The following is a 20,375-nucleotide window of genomic DNA, read 5'->3' on the forward strand; positions in this document are numbered from 1 at the left end:
TTTCATGTAAAGAATTACGGCCTAACAGGCAGTAATGGTGATGAATCATGTTAACCATGCAGGACTTTACCTACATGCACTCGGTGCTGTCCTGACCTAGACACTGTGTATTTTTCATAGTAAAACACTGCATTTTAAATACTACATATCTACAGTACGTACATACTAGTTCCAGTTTATTGTTGTTTTTAATATTACATAAGAAACTGTTGACCTTCATGTTATTTTGGTGAAAGCTGAGAGTTTAGGCACAGCGAGTTATCCAGCATCGAAACTCCACAAACCTGCTCTGGTTCCAGTCCAAGTTTGGGAGAACGCATCAGTTTGTAAAACCTTTACTGGGAAAAAGTGAGCAGCAGGAGTCCTTCATCAAACCACCTGATCAACAAACTCCGACATGACCCACCGCCGTTTGTCTTACACTGAAACGATGTGCAGTAAAGCTGCAGCCATTACAAAGTAACTCAGTCTGACACCAGTTTAAGTTATACTGAAGGCTGACAGCAGCCGGCCTAGTTACCTGCAGCACAGGGGTGGGTGTAAAGGGGGCCACGGGGTGCACCGGACCATGTTTATTTCAAAGCTTTCATAACATTTTTCAGATTGAAAGTGAAATATTATCAAAGAATGTCTTGATCAAATCACATTAAAAAAATATAGAAATAAAAGCTAATAAAACTCTCATTTGATTTCTGACTGGATTTTTTTCTTCGGGGAAATGGAACCAGTCGTAGGCAGACAGTTTCAGTGTTCGTTCAGGTGCTCACACAGATGACCGAGGCTTTCATCAGGTTATCAGAGAGCTTTTCCTGTAAGCTCGTCTTTCTTCTGAATGAACACGATGAGCAGCAGATGTTTTACATGGAAGGTAAAAAGTGCTGTTTGCTTTGTGTTTGAGGCCGCTGCTGTTCCAGACCAGTGAGCTGATAGCCAGCAGTCCAGCTGTCGGTGAACTGATTCCCTACAGCACCTTACTACACTTCCTTTTCACCAGAGCCCCACCGGAGCTGAAGTCACCTCACCAGGCCTGTAGACACACACACACGCGCACACACAGTTCAAGCTGAATCGTCCATCATCATGTGGCACTTCTGCAGTGTGTACAGTGCACCATCTCAATAAGCCTGTCCCCCACAGAGAGCAGAGTGGTCCATCGCCAGGTACTCACAGTGGCTGGATGATCATCCCTCTGAGAGAGACAAGCTCAGCCTCATCAGGTAGGCTCGGTGACGTAAACACATCTGTTAGAACACTTTGGTCTGTACAACAGGACAGGAGCTGCCACTGTTACCTGAGCTTAGATTACCTAATCTCAGGGGGCCTTTACTGTGATGAATGGGCTCCCTCTAGTGGTAGACTGACTGATGTGTGTGTAATTTAAGGAGTCACTGCTGACTGCCAATAAGAGTCCTAACTCAGTATTAGTTTGCACTACAATCAAATCAGGTAAGAATAGCATGAAAAATATTTACGCCAGCATTAGGTGTTGGGCTTGTTGTACTACATGGTGCATTTTGGCTTCAAAGGAAGATCAAACAGACATTTAGTTTGAGCTTGAAGTAGTGAGAGGTCCAAAAACACCATATTTAGAATCCCCATGTGTTCCCTACCAACTGCCAGTACAAACAATGTTTTAAATGGCTGTATGCTGCATTATTATCGCCTTGACCTTCAAGTCTGTCGACCTTGAAGGTCAGAGGCCAAATGTGACACGTGTTAAAAATGCACACTGTTCTTGTAAGACTCGCAGTTTTGAGGCACCAACTCTTTACACTGACCTTGAACACCTCGCTGGATACAAGTCAGATATGACAACTGATTTGTGTGCACTGTGATAACAGATGTGCTCACTCTGTCTGTCCTCTCAGGGGCGCTCTGGAGGCCTACGTGCAGTCAGTCAGGGTTCGGCAGGGGAAGGAGTTTGCCCCCATCTATCCCATCATGCTCCAGCTGTTACAGAGGGCTACCAGCACCTGACCTGTGTTTGGGTCCACAAATAATCTGCTCATTTTTTAACAAGTGTGGTCCAGGGGTCGAGAGAGAGTATTTACAGTAAAAGTAATCTCAGCAGTAACAGCAGAGAGCCTCGTCCGAACCACAGAGGAGGACAACGCAGCTTCTTAGAACAGACTTGCTGATATAAAAGTAATAATTTGTGACACACATCAAAAACTCATCTGAATAAAGGCAATATTTCCAAAACTTTAATGTAGTACTTCATTGAAAGCACAGGTTTTGCCTTCACAGACAGTATGACAGGAACACTACACACGCAGACTCAGATGGGCCACTTCCACTGGTTGGGGGGCGGCTCCTCTACCAGCGGCTCCCACGGCTTCCACTCGGACATCTTCCTCGATAACACCAGCTCACACTCAGCCTGCGCGCAGGAAAAAAATCATCAGCCACAAATACTAATGTATACACTAATACTGTAAAGCAACCATACTTTTTAGTTAAGTTGAGACAACTGCGTTCACATATTCACCGAGACCGTCCGGTCTGTATGAAGGCTGACGGGAACCAACCGAACACATCAGTGATTTAATGTCGACTTCAGTGTGAAACAAACAGTAACTCTGTACTACGAGTGTGTCAGCTACTCTGGTGAGAAAAGCACTCTCAGAATAAAAGAGGCAGCAGTCTGTACAAAGCCACGCGCTCATTTAAAGACCTGGGAGCAATACAGTACTACCAGCAGCGTATTAGCAGTCTTCAAACCAGTCGGAATCACTTTAATCCAGGGATTCAATTTTAATCCCTGGATTAAAGTGAACCAGAATGATCTGGACCTGCACTCCAACACCTTCCGTTACTAAGCTTGTCACTGTGTTCATGTATGTAGGCTATATATGTCATACACCCCTCTGCACTCGAGCTGAACACGAAGTCGTGACTTTTAGGTTTGTACATGAAGAGTTTTCCACTCAGCTTCATCACTTTGATCAGAGTGAGGCAGACTGACCGCGACCTACCTGGAAAATGACCTCTTCAATCTGACCGCAGTTAATTTTCTTCTCAAGCTTCTCAACATCGGGTTCCTGTGAAGAACACAAATCCTGTCAGTTCATCTAAGCTCCTCTGTCATTCGTCTGTCTGCTCACACACTGACCGTTTTCACGTGGCTGAAGCGCTCATTGACCAGCTGCTCCGTGTACTTCCTGTAAGCAGCGTCCTGCGGCATGGTCTGCAAGGACGCCAGGATCTTTGTGTAGAGGATCCTGAGACGCTGAGAGGAACAGCACAGGGTGAGTACACTGCTCAACTCCCTCAGCTTCAATGACAGCTCCATAAACGGCACACGGATAACACGAGTGTGATCCAGGACTAGTCTGGTCACAGTCAGGCGATGGGAAAGATTAAAAATGAGGTATGTGGTGCAGTCACCATCAGCTGCTCACCTCCTGTGGATTTTGAGACACTGCCAGGCCAACCAAGCCGGTCGTCTGGAAGAGAGGAAAAGGAGAGCTGTCCAAGAGTGGCTAATGTCAATGCTTTCACCTTTAACCACGTGACTCCAGCATCGGCACTCGGCCTAAACCAACCCTCAGTCTGTCTGCTCGCACTGTCAACAACCAGCTCCACAGCTGGTTTTATGACTTGGACGAGACACTTGTGGTTCTTAATCACCTCCAACAACATTTCCCTGCTAATGTGGAACTTCCTTAAAAAACATTCTCTGAAATCCATCAGCCCTCACCTTCAAATATGTGCACTTTATTAACATTACAGGCAGGTTTGCACTGAGCAGGGATTTTATTTTCCAGGTCTGTTGGTCCAGATTCGGGTCTCCAGTTAGCCATGTAAGGGAAGTATGGCTTAACCAGTTTCTTCAAAAGCTCCCACGGGTGTTCGGCTGACTTAACCGTGGGACCGGATTCAAAGTGTTCGGTGAGCTTTCCTTTAGTTTGCCACCTGCTCTGACCGGACACTGCCGTGCTAGCTCCTTATCAAGTTAGCATGCTAGCACAAGCTAGCACAACATGCACAGCGCGCAAACGGAGGTGACAGTACCGTCACCTTAATAAAACTAATACAGCTGTTTTATTGTGTTTCTTACATTAAAACAAGACATGACCTTTACTCATACCTTCTTCAGCAGCCCAGCCATTCTCCAGACGTCAGGAATGCGTCATGATACTTCCGGCTGCTAAATATGACGTCGGTGTTGTCTTTTTTTTCTCGGCGTTTTGAAAAACGATTTGTTCCTGTCGTAATAAATGTTAAAAATTAGAAAACGCGGACTGTTCTGTGATCACAGCAGCGTAAAACTATATACATGCTATGTATTCACGCTAGCATAGCATAGGTCGGATGTAGGTACAAACATCTGAACGTTTTGCTTTTATCCAAGCAGGCTGAGGTTGTGTCGCTTGAAGTACGCGCACTACGCGTACTACGTACGGTGTGTACTGTACGAGAAGTGCGGAAGTAAGAGGCTTGTGAAATGGGACGGTCTAGCCTTCGTCGCGCTGTTCGGGTTGCCAAGCAACCATGATACTAACCGCGAGTAATGTTACATACAGCATTGTTTGACAGAAATGAAGGAGAAACAAATGTTTTGTTAGTCATGCATTTTCGTCATGACATCACTTTGATTAGTTGAGTATCTGAGGCTGAGACCACTAGTGATGGGCAGATGAAGCTTCATGAAGCACTGAAGCTTTTCATCCAATTGGTTCATCCCAGCGCAAAGCTTCTTGAAGCTTCATTTGCTCTAGTAGGACACCTACTGGACGTAAAAATATTAGTTGGCATGAATTTGAAGAGTGTGGCCTTTTGCACACAGCCTGTAAATGTCAACAACAAAAGGAGTGTGTAAAACATGTATATTGTAGTGATGGCAGTATACTGTTTATATTTATACTGGCAGTATGGAAAATGATCATTTGGAAATGCTTAAAATGGAAATGATCATTTACTGTGAGGTGAGGTGTGGTTGGGGTGTGGACAGTAGTTGTGCTTTTGTAACGTTGAGGTATGGACAGCTACACACTCCTGCCTGTTCACATTTTATTCTGTAAAAACTAAATTTTCACTGCTTTTATGACCTTTTCAGTGGGGAGAACATAGCTAGGATTTAATGATTTAACAAATCTTTTGAATCCTTTGTCCTCCACAATGCTAAATGGCTGGGAGTCCTCAATCACCATGCTAACCAGATCTTCATCTATTTGAGATTGTCTTTGTCTTTCCTCAGGAGAACAAAGCACAAATATAAATATCACACACGTAACTTATTACAGTTGTATAATATTGTTATATCATTTAGTAACATTACAGCATGCTATATTATCATTGCATTTGATGGCTCACCTGGTCTTGCTCCACAATCGGTGTTCCCCTTATTCTCATGAAAAGCTCTGTAGTGCCTAAGCATGGATGAGGTGTTGTTGTTATAGCCCAGCTCCCTGGCACATAGCAAACACTTCACCTTGTACAAAAGTCAAGACAGCTTAACATAAATTGTATTGCACCATCAGTATTATGAAAATACATCTTCTGTAGAAATTTACATACTTTGTTGGGAGGAATAAGATCAAAATGTTCCCACACAGGGGAGGACATCCTCCTCTTCTTAGCTGGCTCCATTCTCTCCTGACTTTCTCTCCTCACTCTCATAAACCTCCAAACTGTCTCCAAACTCTCACTAACAACTCTCCATCAAACACCCACATTTTTGAATGAAGTCTGAGGGGTTCATATCGCTGTCATATCTCGCGGCAAAGTTCGAACCACTTCATGAACCAGTCACGTGGTACAGCCGGGCAGCGAGGCTTCGGACGTCATCATTTTCAGCTCCTCCCATAAATGATGCAAGCCTCGATACGCGCATCGCGGAAACGCTCCCTCAATTACTCGACACAAGCTTCGAAGCCTCGATACAGAACGTCACATCACTAGAGACCACGGGACTGTAAAACATGATTGTTGGGCTTCATTTCTGTACTGAGCAGTCATTTCAAGATTAGTCAGTAAATAACAATTAGTTGTTCATGAGACTAAAATCATCCCACTGTGGTAATGTAAATATAAATATGGCCAATATTATAGTATTGTCAGATTATTATGATATATATACTTTAAAACCAAGTTAACGCTGAAAGTACAAACATCACTAATGTCACACAACTTTGCCGACATGTGGCCAACAGCAATGTTTTAATGTTCTTCATTATTAAACATTCGCACATAAATAAGTGACGTCATATTCAGTATTTTGACAGTTTTTTTTTTTAAATTTTTTTTTTTTCTTCAAAATCTTTATTTAAACATCAGTACAATACAAAATGGAATTAAGCAGTATTACAATAATGGTGATGTACTTACAGAAGAATTGTATGCATAGATAAACAAATACAAGAACAGCATTCAAAAACAACAATAGAAACATGCTAGGGGGAAAGTAACTAATCAAGCCAAAGAATAAAGTGATTGAAAGATCTTGATTTTTTCACAAACACCAATAGTTTTTATAGCTTTTGGGTTAGTGGAGTTCTTAATAGAGTTAAGATACTGTACAAGTTCAAAGGAGAATACATAGAAAGAGGGATGTCTTCCTAAATATTTGGACTTGTGAATATGAAATTTAGCCATTAAAAGTAACAAGTTAATCATATATCTGTTATCAAAATTGAATTGTTTTTGATTTTTGTGCAGACCAAACAAAACATATTTCCAAAACAGTACAAATCCTTTAAATATATTTTCTGAAATAAAAACACATAAGCTCTGCCAAAAATCTTGTACAAGGTTACAAAACCAAAAAAGATGTGTAGTAGATTCCTTGGAAGTTTTACAAAAGCTACAGCTTGTATCAATGTCTAATTTGAATTTGCTTTGAAGATAATCTTTAGAAGGATAAATTCTGTGTATTAATTTATAAGAAATATCTTTAATTTTGTTGGTAATTAAAAACTGATTAGGGAGTTTCCAAACTTCGTTCCACATAATACCATCTGACAGCCGGTTCCAGAAAAAAATAACATATGGTAGCGTGGTTATGGTACTCTGAAATAAAGCTCTAATCGATTTATTGTTGTTTTTAGATTGCTTAGAAAAGCAAATCTTGCCAACAAAAGTTTGTATGGGAGATGTCAACGGCCTGTGGAATGAAGTGATATTAGGTTGATTCTTAAACAGCATACAAACCCCTGATGGTATTGAGCCAAATACTTTGGTATAATCATGACGATTTATAGCTAAATTGAAGTGTAAACAAAATTCTTCATAGGAGAAAAGCATACCATTTGAGTCAAATAATTGGTTGACTAAAACAATGTCATTCCTAAACCAACTATCTAAGAAGAGAGATTTTCTTTTAAATAAAACATCCTTATTATTCCAGATATAATAACTGTGTGGACTAAAGTTATGCTTGTAAATAAGGGTCCAAGCTAAAAAAGCTTGACGATGAAAAGCAGAGATCTTTAAAGGGATTTTATCAATATCAAAATTACAAGTAAGGAAAAATTCAGTGCCACCTAACTTAGAAAACATGAACACAGGTATAGCATTCCAAATGGAAGTAGGATTAGTAATTAGATTCCTCAACCAATTTATTTTGAATGTGTTATTTAAAGTGTTAAAATCTAACACATTAAGTCCTCCGTTGACATAGGAGTTCATAAGAACTGTTTTTTTAATGTAGTGTGTCCTATTTTTCCAGATAAAGTTGAAAATTAACTTATCAACCTCTTTTATAAGCTTTTTATCAAGGTGCAATGCCAATGCAGCGTATGTAAGACGAGAGATGCCTTCTGCTTTAGTTATTAATACTCTGCCTTTTAACGACAAATCTCTTAAGAGCCACTGATTAAATCTGTGTTTGAGTTTCTCTAGAATAGGATAAAAATTTTGAGTTATTCTACTTTCCTGGTTCTTGGTTATTATGACACCTAAATAACGAACTTCTTGTTTAAGTGGAATGTTACACAAAGCTGTTTTCGAGCAGTCTTTTATCGCCATAAGTTCACATTTAGGAATATTCAAGTATAATCCAGAAGCTTTGGAAAATATGGAGATTGAGTCAATAGCAATAGAGATTTGATGTTCATCTTTTAGGAATAATGTAGTGTCATCCGCTAACTGTGTTATGAGTAAATCTTTGCCAATTAGCGATATACCTTTTACATTGCTTGATTTCATATGGTTAGACAATAGTTGGGCAATTAACAAAAACAGGTATGGAGAAATGGGACAGCCTTGTCTTATCCCTCTTTGTATGTTAAATCTGGGTGAAGTACCGTTTGTTAATTTAATACTGCTGTTACTGTTATGGTATAATGTTTTAATCGCTGTAGAGAAGTAAGAGCCAAAACCATACTTATCCAGAGCTTGAAATATAAATTCATGCTCCACTGTATCGAAGGCCTTGTAGAAGTCTAAAAATAATATGAAACCATTGCAATCTATGAGGTCAGAATAATCCAGAACATCTAAAACCAATCTGATATTGTTAGTTATGTGTCTTTTGGGCATAAAGCCAGATTGTGTTTCATCAATAACAGAGTCAAGAACCATCTTAAGTCTGTTAGCTATAATTAGAGCAAATACTTTATAATCATTATTTAGCAAGCTAATCGGTCTCCAATTATCAATCATTAATAGGTCCTTATTAGGCTTCGGGATCAATGTAGTCAAACCTTGATTCATCGTAGTGGGAAGCTGTTGGTTTCCTATGCTTTCTGCAAATACCTCAAGAAGAAAGGGAGACAACTCTTCAGAGAAAGTTTTATATAATTCAGCAGTAAGACCATCCGTACCTGGAGATTTATTATTTTTCAATAGCCCAATTGCAACTTTAACTTCTTCTAATGAGATGGGTTGATCACATAATATAGATTCTTCTTGGCTGATAGATTTAACATTCAGCGATTCTAAGAGATGATTTGCATCTTCCTGAGAAAATGTAGAACTATAAAGTTCCTTATAGAAATGACTACAATATTTAGAGATTAATCTGTAATCCTCTGTTATAACTCCATTTATCATTAATTTGCTAATATTATTTATACTTGAGTGTTTCTTTTCTAAACTGAAGAAGTAATGGGAGTTACGCTCACCTTCTTCAAGCCATTTAGATCTTGATCTGATAAAAGCGCCTTTTGCTTTGTCTGTGTATAAACGATCTAATTTATCTTGTAATTTAGCAAGGTTCATTTTATCCTCTTCAGTTAAAGTGTCAATTCGTTTATTAGATAACTGTGTGATTTGAGAAATTATATTTTCTTCCTCCAATCTTTTGGATTTTGCATTAAGGCTGCCAATCTTTCTTAAATATTTGCCAATTTCAAATTTTAATAATTCCCAGTTATTACCATATTTTAAATCTTCTTGAGCTATAGACCAAAAGTTTGAGATCAGTTCTTTAAGATCCTTTTTCACATTGTCTTTTTGTAATAATGAGCTGTTGAGTTTCCAGTATGTAAATTTAACAACAGAAGAATTAGGTAGAGAAGTTAGATTTATTTTAATATATATGGCTTTATGATCTGTTGCTGGAGAAGGCCAAGCACCTACATCTATGCTATTGCTGTCAAAGCTCTCTGAGACTAACCAAAAGTCTATCCTTGAATGTCTATTTTGACAGTTCACTCTTCGACTGCTCCCTTCTGCCGTATTTTGCGGCAAAATTATCCACACCCACCGCCGCGCTATGAATTGTGGGATATATGGGACCACGAAGCGTGCACCGGACCACGCTTGATATTTGGGGAAATCGACGGCGCATTTGGAGTATGCATTTGAAGTACACTTCGGATTGGGACAGCCGTCGTCGCGTGGCGGTGACGTAATCGCACTTAAAATGCGTACTTCAAGCGTGCGGATCCTGAATTGGGACAGAGCCTGAGTTTGCATACTCAGTCTCAGGATGAATTTGCTCGTCAGTTTTCGTTTTTATGGGCCGATGGGGTTTTATTTCTTTTCTTTTTAACGGTATAAATGAAAGGTGGTGGATTGGCCAGTTGGTCATGATCGACTCTGGACTGGACCAATTACAGCCGAGGAGGTCGAACTTTAAAGTTGAGATGAAAAGGAACGCGATTTGTGCCGTACTACTTCAGCTAGAAAGTTGCTAATTCAATCATGAAACTGATCAATGATCAGCTGATCGGCTTTTCTCTGCGCCAGAAACAGGAAACCAGCGGAGGTCGGGCTAAACAACAGCAGCACGTTTAAGCTTGATCAGCTGTTGTTAGAATTTATTTAATATTAATTTATTTAATATTAGTGGGGCGATCGTGGCTCAAGAGTTGGGAGTTCGCCTTGTAATCGGAAGGTTGCCGGTTCGAGCCTCGGCTTGGACAGTCTCGGTCGTTGTGTCCTTGGGCAAGACACTTCACCCGTTGCCTACTGGTGGTGGTCAGAGGGCCCGGTGGCGCCAGTGTCCGGCAGCCTCGCCTCTGTCAGTGCGCCCCAGGGTGGCTGTGGCTACAATGTAGCTGCCATCACCAGTGTGTGAATGTGTGTGTGAATGGGTGGATGACTGGATATGTAAAGCGCTTTGGGGTCCTTAGGGACTAGTAAAGCGCTATATAAATACAGGCCGTTTACCATTTACCATTAATAATAATGTAGATTATTAAAATGCTCATTGTTCATCAAGTTCAAACTCTAGTCCTTGGGGGGCCAGTATCCTGAATGATTATCTAGGGATAAGTGGAAGGTTGTCATCATACAGATGACTCTAACATAATATATAATTAATAATATCTAATCTAATTATTATATTTTTTTTATTATATACTAAATAAAATAAGATTTTATTATAAAATCTATATATATTATAAAATATAGATAATAGCTAATATTAGTAATAGTATACTAGTAATATATTACATCATATTATATATATATATATATATATATATATATATATATATAATATATAAATATATATATATATATATATATACACACACATACACACATACATTCATATATGTGGGTACAGATCTAACATAATATATTATGTTAGATTATAATTATTATATAAACAAATTATAATCTAACATAATATATTATTATGTTAGATTTTTAGGAGGTAAAGACTTCAGAGCAGGTGGACACTGGACAAGTTTAATGACATCATACAGAACAGTGTCAGTGTATGCACGATGAACATATCCTCTTTTAAAATATCCAAAATGTTCTGGCAGAAAAAAGACGTCTATCTACAGTCCAGGTAAAATCCAAAGTATAAAAATATATTACAAATCTCCTGTATTTACAAAGACTGCTTCTCTCTACAGTTACAGCTGTCAGTTTCCAGCCTAGTTGTGTTACTTACACTTACATACACTCAGTAAAGTCAGCACCTAATGTAGAAAACACTGGAGGCTACACGAATCACAACAAACAAGTCCCTCTACGTCCCACCGACGAGGGAGCGACAGCCGAGGTCACCACGAGCCGCTCAGAAGAACATTCTGCAAGAGAAACGGTAAAAACATCAGAGCTGTTTTCTTTTTCTGTCAGCATCTAAAAGCATCTTTGCAGGCGTACCTGTAGATGTTCGGGTCCAGGAGGACAGCCGTGTCTGAGGGCAGCTTGGACAGATGAACCACCTTGGTCTTCTGCTGCACTCTGTCGCTCTCGTTCACCCACACGTCGGGCAGTCTGACGCGAACGACAACACGGTTACACTAACATGCATGTTTAACACTGTGGGTTCCCCCACTCAGCCTGGCCTGTTCTGTGTAACTGAAGCTGGGGAGGACTTACATGTCCTCAGGTGTCCAGTGCAACAGGACCTTCACTTTCCCAGAGTCCTCCTTCCTTTTGGCAATTACCTGAACACGCACAAAACATGGCATCACACCTGCACAGGACTTTGTGTGTTTGCTATGTGTGTGTGTCTGTGTGTGTGTGTGATTACCGTGCTGTGGAAGACTACACTGTGTCCATTACCCAGGCTCTCGATGTGTGTTGCTAGATTGAGAAGGATGGCTCGGTGGCGGATGGCGTCCATGGTCTGAGCGTCAAAGAAGTCGTGAGGTCGTGCTAGAAAGACGAAACGATGAATTCATTTAACGTGTGAACCTGGAGGGACGCTGTGCGTGTGTGCGGTACGTACGGAGCGAGCGCCTGTGCTTGTTCTTCAGCTTCCTCCTCTTGTTGAGGCCGGCCTTGGATGGAGATTCCTCTTTGACTTTACTCTGGCTGGACATTTTGGACGAGCTCTGGGAGCTGAAGTGCGTGGGGACGTGGCGTGCGAGCCCCCCCTGGGAAGCAAACGTGGCGTTGCAGCCCCCGACTACACACTGGAGGAAACACAGACATGAGTGCGCGAGCGAGGCAGACTAACAGACGCGGTGACGTGCGTGACGTCAGCTGTGTGCGATCACCTTAAAAGGTTTGTCTCCACTGTGGGTCAGCATGTGTCTCTGCAGCCAGCTCTGGCTGGTGGATGGCGTGTTGTAGACTTTGCAGCCCTTCCACAGACACACAAACACCTGTGGGCACAAACACAAAGACACATTACTGCGGCAGAGCTAGAGCTGCACACTAACATGCACCGCGCATTAGTGCCGACGTCTGACCAGGTTTACACGAGCGATAACGAGACCGTCCCCTCACTACAGGAACTACCATATAAAGCACCTTGAGGCGACTGTCGTCGTGATTTGGTGCTATATAAATAAAACTGAACTGAAGTGAATATTAAAAAAAGTCATCAAATTTAAAAATGTGTGCATTCCTGTCATTAGCAACACGTTAGCAGGATTCAACCAATCAGTAACCTCGATAAACCAGAAGCTCCCAGCAAGACAACTTTAGTTTGGGTTAGCCAGCAAACTGCTGACGAGCCGCAGTAATGCATCTAAGGCTGTGTTCGTTTATGTTGTCCTCTTCTTTCTTCTGACCAACAGAAACGTATTTCCTGCTGGAATAAATCAAACCTCCACGTCAATCAAACATCTTTATTCCAGTTTTACTTCTCTCCTTGTGTTTGGGATCAAACTGACTGGCACAAAGCTTTAATAGAGCAAATATCAGTCCAAACACAACCAGCCGGTTTTACTCAGGAGGTGGTGAACACTGAACCCCACGTTCACACCGGGGGTGAATGAAACGTGCTGGTATGAAGGCAAATAAACGGTGTCGCTTAAAGTCTACCCTAGTGCTAAATAAATACTGTGTGTACCTTCATTACTTATGCATTATTACACACATTACACGATACTAAGAGGAAGTTCTCTTCTCTTTTTCTGCACCCTCACTACTAAATGCAGGGAGGTGGGTTAGAAGACAGAAAATCACTGAAAACAAACCAAATTCACACTTCCTCTTTCTTTGTGGGCATTAGCACTTTTTATTTTCTGAACAGTGGCGGTCGCCTGGTAGAGCTCATGACTGCTTAACCAAAGGTTGTTACAGGCAGCTCAGTGTAACTCGAACACGTCGCGTCTATCAAAACTACTCTGACGTATGAATCCAGCACACAGCTGAAACTCCAGATCACATGTTGGTCTGTTGAACCTCGTTTTGAGTCCAGACTCCATTTTCACCATCTGCTGTTTCTGACTGGAACCTCTGGTTTGACATTACGATGGCTCGCCTGGCCTCTAACCACCCATCTGAAACCAACACACACAGTAACGTGTCACTGACCCCGCCTCTCTGTCCATCCACATGTGTTGCTCTGATGTGCTCAGCCAGGTCAGGGCTGCTGGGAAACAGCAGCTGGCAGTGATCCCAGCAGCAGGTGTAGCTCAGAGATTTGCCCCCTGCCACCAGTGAACCACTCCCTGCTACTCCACCTGTGTGACCGTTCAGCATAGCGGGGGTGGAGCGACCGCTGGACGCTGTGCTCTCCATGTCCATCAGAGTGGAGCTGATACTGAAACACACACAAAAGACGAGAAATCAAAATATGATCTGACAGAATGAAAATAAATGCATGTCAAGTATTTTATTTCACTCGTCACCCAACTGATGGGTGGGGTCAGTGCAGGATGAACCACTAAAACCAGTTTAGGAACAGAGCCTTCTCCACAGCTGTCACCCCCCACGGGGTCCTAGGTTGTGCTAGGAGCCTATGGTTGGATGATCTAAGTTATAGTTACTTCTTCAAAAAAGTAACTGAGTTATGCAAACAACAAAGTGTTTTGCAGCTGTTTACCTAAACATGCAGCCAAGGCGTTTTTTAAACAAACATTTCAAACTATTTACAGAACAATCAGCTGTTCTGCATCAAATCTGATGCCACACAAATTATTTGTGCCACTCCAAAAATAATTTCTGTCCACTATGAGATGAAGGAGAACAACAGCCTGATACCTGCAGGCCTGACAGCAGCAGATGTGTCACTGCTGTAACACCTGTAACACTCAGCAGGCGACTCATTGTCCTGACACACAACAACACTACTGACTACACTACACACTAACTACACACTCACTACACACTAACTACACACTCACTACACACTCACTACACACTAACTACACACTCACTACACACTGACTACACAAGATTTACGCTGAACGTCGCAAACATCTCACATCTCAAACACGCCGTCACTCCTAAAACTTCCCCCCTTCCTAAACAACTAAATGCCATGTTGCCATTTTTTGATTGGCCCACATGGTACATTTTTCCACCAATAGGAAAGGCTGGTGGGTTTTTTGGCTCACAGGCTTTCGAGCGTTTTCCTTATAAAACGCCGTTTTTACAGTTTCTTCCCGCAGTAAATATAAACAACGACAGTATTCAGGAAGAAAAACAAACATTGCAGATATTTTATCATAACTCTGGTTTTACGTGGCCGATCAACACAGTTTAAAAACTGGTATAAAGTCCACACTTTGTCCGTCAGTTGTTCCGTCTGTCCTGCTCACATCTCCAATGGTTGGACATGTTGTCATTAACGTGGCTTCACTCCACATCAGCCGCTTTGCTAAAACACCGGCACATAAGGACGCTGTCAGTCAACCACGTTGATTAGCTGCATATATACACGAATGTGAATCGCATCATTGGCTGGACTGTGGGATAAGGAGGCATCGTTCTGATCCCATACGGGAGCAGCCAGTCACTGACTAACACTGCAAAACAGAATTGTTGACATATTAATTTTAATTTCAATTCAGGTAATTTTTTTTCTGTGTGCAGAGACGCCAGCAGTGCGCACGCGCGCAGCTTAGAGGGAAAATTGACCGTGAGTCCAGAAGATTTACAAAAACTCTTAAAACTCGATGAATATTTATCTCAATATCCAAACTATCCAATACTAATGTGTAGGAAAACTGTCTGACACCACATCAGACAGTAGAGATTGACAGACCACGTGACTTTCGTGCATTGCATGCCGGGAACTCGTGACAAAACAATCCAAGTACCGCATCAAATGCAAGCATTTGCAGCACCGCAAAACGTTCATTCTTCGGTTCCAATAAATTCTTGCTTTTTCTTTGCCCCCCAAAAAGGTTCTGTACAAAACGAAGGAGAACAATGCCGGTCCGTACAAAGACAGACTTGATGAAAAGTCAAAGAAAAGATACGAGGAAAAAAAGCAAACCAGTGAAAGGGTCAGACCCTCACGAGCACACAGAGGGACAAAATACGTCAGCGTGCTGCCCAACTTTCACCACGCTCAGATTTATAATCATACAGTTCTTGGAGTGAGTGCATACACTCGTGAAGTTTAGTAACTTCAGGTCACTGCAACAAGCCCAGGTACAGTTTACCGACGGATGGGTGCAGGACCTTGAAATGCACCGTGTAGAACGAAAGACCATCGTACGTATCATAAGTTTACCAGTCTCACAAATCGTCGTCATAAATACACATTCGTTAACCGTTTATTAATAGGACCTTTGAGCTCAACGGTAATTAATTAGTAGTGGAAATAATTTCTGGTTCATCACAGAAATGTAGCAGTGACAATAATACTGTATGCTGTAATCGTACTGGACAATTAGTGATACAAAAAACCTGTTTTATCCTGTGAATAAAAGTATATGTTTTTGTCAATGTACCATAATAACAGAAGCGAAACGCAATATTGTGTCAGGACAATTCACTGTTTATGCACAATAAATAAAGGAGCATAGCGCCACAATTTCTGTTCAGCGCCAGACTTGTAACCTATATCACCAATTATGTTATGAAAATGACGCATTAACTACAACAGCAGACTGACCTTCGTGTAAATGCTTGGAGCAGACTAACCTGTGAGCTGGAGGGTTCTGGGACGTTATATTTGCTCTTTGAATGGCTGCAATCCAGGCCATCCGTCGCGTCTTTGTTACTTCGGAAACATGGCTCGAACAATTTCTCTTCAACGACGTAATCCGATAACAACCGATCTCTTTACCCGTCGGCTTCCCGTGGCTGTCATGCGACCGGCTATTGCAGTTAATAATACAACAGCTTCTTGACATTTTTGTGTTTCTTTTTATCGCTGTGTGACTGATTTCAATTGAAAGCCTGCGTGCGCTAGTACGTCTTGCCACGAGTTCCCAGAATCCTTTGCGGTTTTACCCCTGAATGACGTCACATTTTCAATCTCTGTTCAGGCTCCAGTCCACGAGGTTCATGACTGAGCGCCTTCAGGCAGCTGTTTTTGTGACAGTTGATCGTGTACGGGTCTGGTTGCTACTTTCTGTCACAGGTCACGACCTCAAACAGTATAAAGACACACTGTGCAGTGAAAAACTGGCTAACTGGAGCACGGCCTGGCTCTCACAAGGACTACTTCAAGTGAGGAAGACCGCAAGTCTTAAAAATTCACAGGTAACCACAGATCATCATCAATACAGAAATAGAGCCATGGCAGGATGCCTGCGGGGGATTCAACACTGGCTGAGATGGTGATCCTGGCTGTGTCATGTTAGAGGACAGTTCCTCAGTTTTACTACATTTAAATGATTTTACAAACCAGTTTTCCTTCGTGCTGATCGCAGAAATGAAAGATAACTTGGATAATGCTTCAGAATAACTGCCAAAGTAAATACCCCTAAGATCTATGAATATGACTGGGCCTCCGAGTGTGCTTACTGATGCTGTGAAGTGTAACGCCATCCTTCTCCCGACTTCACGGCACACAATTTATATCAGTATGTTATCAACAACCCCTCAAATGACACTGGACGAGATGTGAAGCCTAAAGGTTTGAATGCTCATCAGCACTTTGTGTCAGGATGTGACTGTAAGTCCGTGGAGGACCACGGTCACTGCTCAGCACCTGATTTTTATTACGCTCCGTCACTGAGTCGGCGTAGCTTCTGATTAACACCGGTGAGGACGTTTGGGGTTTTGTGTCAGCAGGCGCTGCTGTTCGCTGATATTCACGTGGGCTGACTCGCACATAGCAAATAAACTTAAATCAAACTGTTGATCAGAGAGAAATGAGCTTAAACGTTTAAGACGTGTGGTAGCTTGGATTGTTATGTTGTTGTTTAGCCTTCTCTTGTCAGCTTTCCAGAGACGGGAGGGTCGCACGTCTGCTGAAAATAACCAATCACAACAATATCGAGATTAAATACGTTCATGTAGACTTTCCTTTGGTAGAAGCCAAACTAGAGCTCAGGAGTGAGGTTTTAGGTGAGGAGGAAGAGGATGAAGAGGAGACGGAGGGAGCAGTGCTGGAGGAGGCAGATGAAGATGATAAATGTAAAATGCTCAAATGGTCACATCTTCTTTGAAACAGATACCTGAATGTTTGAAAACCACGGTAACTTCTAATAATTACAGTATTGATTTGATGCCCGTAACTGATCATTTTTCCTATTTCAGAAAGAAGAAAATGGGGGAAAAAAAACGTCTGTCGTTGATTATTGTTGGACAACAATGTGCAGCGGAATATCAGCACTGTGAGGGGAAGAAGAAAACAGTGATCATTTCCATGTGAAAGTACGTATGAGTGATTATCACGCGCAGTGTGGCCGACAGCTCGAGCAACACCGGCGTGACGTGTAAAACCTCTACAGGGAGCTTTTTTATTCCAGCGAAACAAACAGGTTTGTCTGACATTTCTTCAGTTTTTCATTTCCATTGATCAGCTGTTAGAAATGCTGATACTCATAGCTAACACCGTCAGATAACATCAGCCTGCTGATAACTCCATTTTACAACTGTAGACTTTTCAGCGAGTATTTGATAAAACAAACAGACCGAGGTCTAAACTCAAACTGCCGAAGCTCTTTAAACCTCGACCCTCATGACAAAGACAGATGGAAACCAGTCACCTCGGTTTGGTGGATGAACAGTTGACAGAGTAACTTCAGTTAACCAGTAAAACCAACCACTATAACCTGGGCTTCATCATAAAGCAGCCAGTTTGGGGTTTTGTTTTTTGGAAATTATGAATTACATCATCTTCTTTGCGTGAGTGTTGTCCACTGATTGGACCCGCTGGTGTAAAACTGTTGGTGGTGTCTATTTTTCCACTTTAGTCAAAATGTGTCACACAAATAAAGACTTCACGTGAGACGCGTTTACCCCGGGCTAACCCTGCAGACCTGTCTCTTACTGCCTCCATACGTTTCACTGCTAACACTAACCACAGGGCGGTTGGCAGTCCCACTTTCAGACCTGATGTCATCTGTGTTTATGCCTTTATAAAAACTGAAGAGAACCGAGCTGACAGGAAATGACATGTTCCAAAGTAAAACAACACGATGCAGAGAGAAGCTGATTAAGAGTGTTGTTGGGAGGGAGGCTGATTCATGCAAACAGAGTGGGCATCTTATTTTTAGGAGCTAGCGACACTCAAGTTCCCCAGCATGCTATCAACAATCGTTTGTGGTGAGAGCCTACACATCCAAAAAGTTCAGCATTATAAAAGGTCCTCACTCTCCATGCTTTACAGTTGTGGTCATCATATTTTCGACACAACAAGGAAGAAACTGTATAGTTTACAGAGAATGGATGTATGATTAGCAAGAACCCAACTAACAAAGAACAACAAAAACCCACATGTAGAAAATGACTCACAAATCCTACACGACAAACAACGACTGTCTGCAGCTGCCTCTTGGTTATACATCCATACTCAGTTACTACTTCTGGAAGGCTTTTACAAAACAGCTGCAAGAAGTTTCCATGAAAGCATCCTTGTATGCCAAAAATCTGCAACAACCAGTGTGTGCGAGTTTTCTGTCCATCTGCTTATAAAACGCTTATTTCACAAATCCAAGAAAGAAAGAAGACTTATCAACCGAGAATGATCCCAGACTGTGACCTTCATGAAACATCTGCTCCTATTTGGCTAATTTATCCTGGTTTATTGATCACATAGGTAGATGGCACGTGTGAGGGTATGGTTCCCCCCCGGGGGGGGTGAACAAAGACATGTAGGTCAGCTGTACTTTAGTATTAGCATGAGACTACATCATATTTGTGTAACGAGCATTGCTGTGAGCCAACACTCCCCCCACACTACACGCTACAGTGGACTAAATACAGACCAGCGTGTCCTATAGAGACGTTCAAGAACTACATGACCCGGCGGAAGCGAACATTTTTCACCTGTAAACAAACTGCTTCAAAGCTGTGAACTTGGCATGGTGCTGTAAGATAAGGCCACCGCTCAGTCCAACAAACCTGTCTTCTGAATCCATCCGGCTGAGCGGCTCTCCGTCCGACGAGGTGAGCTCCGTGCTGGCCCGTCTCTTGATGCCGTGCTCAGGCTTGTCCGCGGTCTTTGTGTGGTCAGCAGGCGGCGAGGCGGACGCGTTCCCCCCCTCTCTTTGTTCTTGTTTCAGCACCCGGGAGCCCTCTTGTGCGAAATCGGTGCTACTTGCCAAGCTGCCCTGTGCGGGACTTTTCGCGGCTTCACACAGTTCGAGGTTCGGGGCCCTTTCGCCAACAGCCGACTTTTCGGTACGCGGAGCGGTTTCTTGGTCGGGGACGGGGGACGGGGCGTCTCCGTGCTCCTCCGCCGCATCGCGGCCACTCACTCCGCTGGTCTCCGCTTTCCTGCTGTCGTTGTTGTCGCCCGGTTCCTGTTTAGGATCGGGGACGGCCTGTCCTTCCATGCCGGTTACGGTCGTCTCACCGGTGTCGTTTTCTTTCGACGTCCGCTGATAATCTTGTTCGGCTCTTTCCGTCGTTATCTGCCGCATTTTCGAGCAACACCAAAGGCTATTTTTGTGACGTTTCACCGGAAAAGTTGCCCTCGGGCTGCCCTCCTTGTTGCACTCACGCTTGCTTGTAGCGTAAAGCACAACAGGGGGTTTGATGACGTCGACGTCAGCGATGCCGAAGCTGGTCTATTTGAAGATGGCACACTTTGTCGTTCACCGTTAAATGTAACGTTAGCGCTCAGTTAACTCGCGAGGAAGACCGTGTTTGTAGTTTAACCGTAAGTTACGAATAACACTGATAACCCAGAAGTAGCTTTGACGTTAACGTGTAACTTATAC

General features: G+C 42.4%; 3 protein-coding genes across 3 annotated transcripts in view; 1 reads left to right on the plus strand and 2 right to left on the minus strand.

Annotated features, from left to right (window-relative positions):
- The window catches only part of cog5 (component of oligomeric golgi complex 5), a 77,264-nt gene extending 75,062 nt beyond the window's left edge, over positions 1–2,202 (plus strand). The window contains exons 20-22 of the mRNA XM_080887088.1: positions 899–1,025; positions 1,138–1,217; positions 1,869–2,202. Of these exons, the coding sequence (XP_080743214.1) occupies positions 899–1,025; positions 1,138–1,217; positions 1,869–1,977 (316 nt within the window). The 3' untranslated portion in view covers positions 1,978–2,202. The remainder of the gene's footprint in view (positions 1–898; positions 1,026–1,137; positions 1,218–1,868) is intronic.
- ndufa5 (NADH:ubiquinone oxidoreductase subunit A5) lies at positions 2,183–4,304 on the minus strand. The gene is made up of 5 exons (XM_080887089.1): positions 4,091–4,304; positions 3,402–3,446; positions 3,113–3,229; positions 2,976–3,041; positions 2,183–2,380 (listed from the first exon to the last, which is right to left on the minus strand). Exons 1-5 carry the CDS (start codon positions 4,109–4,111, stop codon positions 2,279–2,281), a joined length of 351 nt encoding a protein of 116 aa, XP_080743215.1. The 5' UTR covers positions 4,112–4,304; the 3' UTR covers positions 2,183–2,278.
- Positions 4,305–11,067: 6,763 nt separating this feature from the next.
- Positions 11,068–20,375, minus strand: LOC308399215 (zinc finger protein aebp2-like). Its single transcript, XM_080886320.1, has 8 exons — positions 19,555–20,375; positions 13,618–13,846; positions 12,351–12,458; positions 12,080–12,266; positions 11,882–12,006; positions 11,728–11,795; positions 11,509–11,622; positions 11,068–11,432 (listed from the first exon to the last, which is right to left on the minus strand). Exons 1-8 carry the CDS (start codon positions 20,073–20,075, stop codon positions 11,420–11,422), a joined length of 1,365 nt encoding a protein of 454 aa, XP_080742446.1. The 5' UTR covers positions 20,076–20,375; the 3' UTR covers positions 11,068–11,419.

This window comes from Rhamphochromis sp. 'chilingali' (assembly GCF_963969265.1).
Source record: "Rhamphochromis sp. 'chilingali' genome assembly, chromosome: 7".
Lineage (NCBI taxonomy): Eukaryota > Metazoa > Chordata > Actinopteri > Cichliformes > Cichlidae > Rhamphochromis > Rhamphochromis sp. 'chilingali'.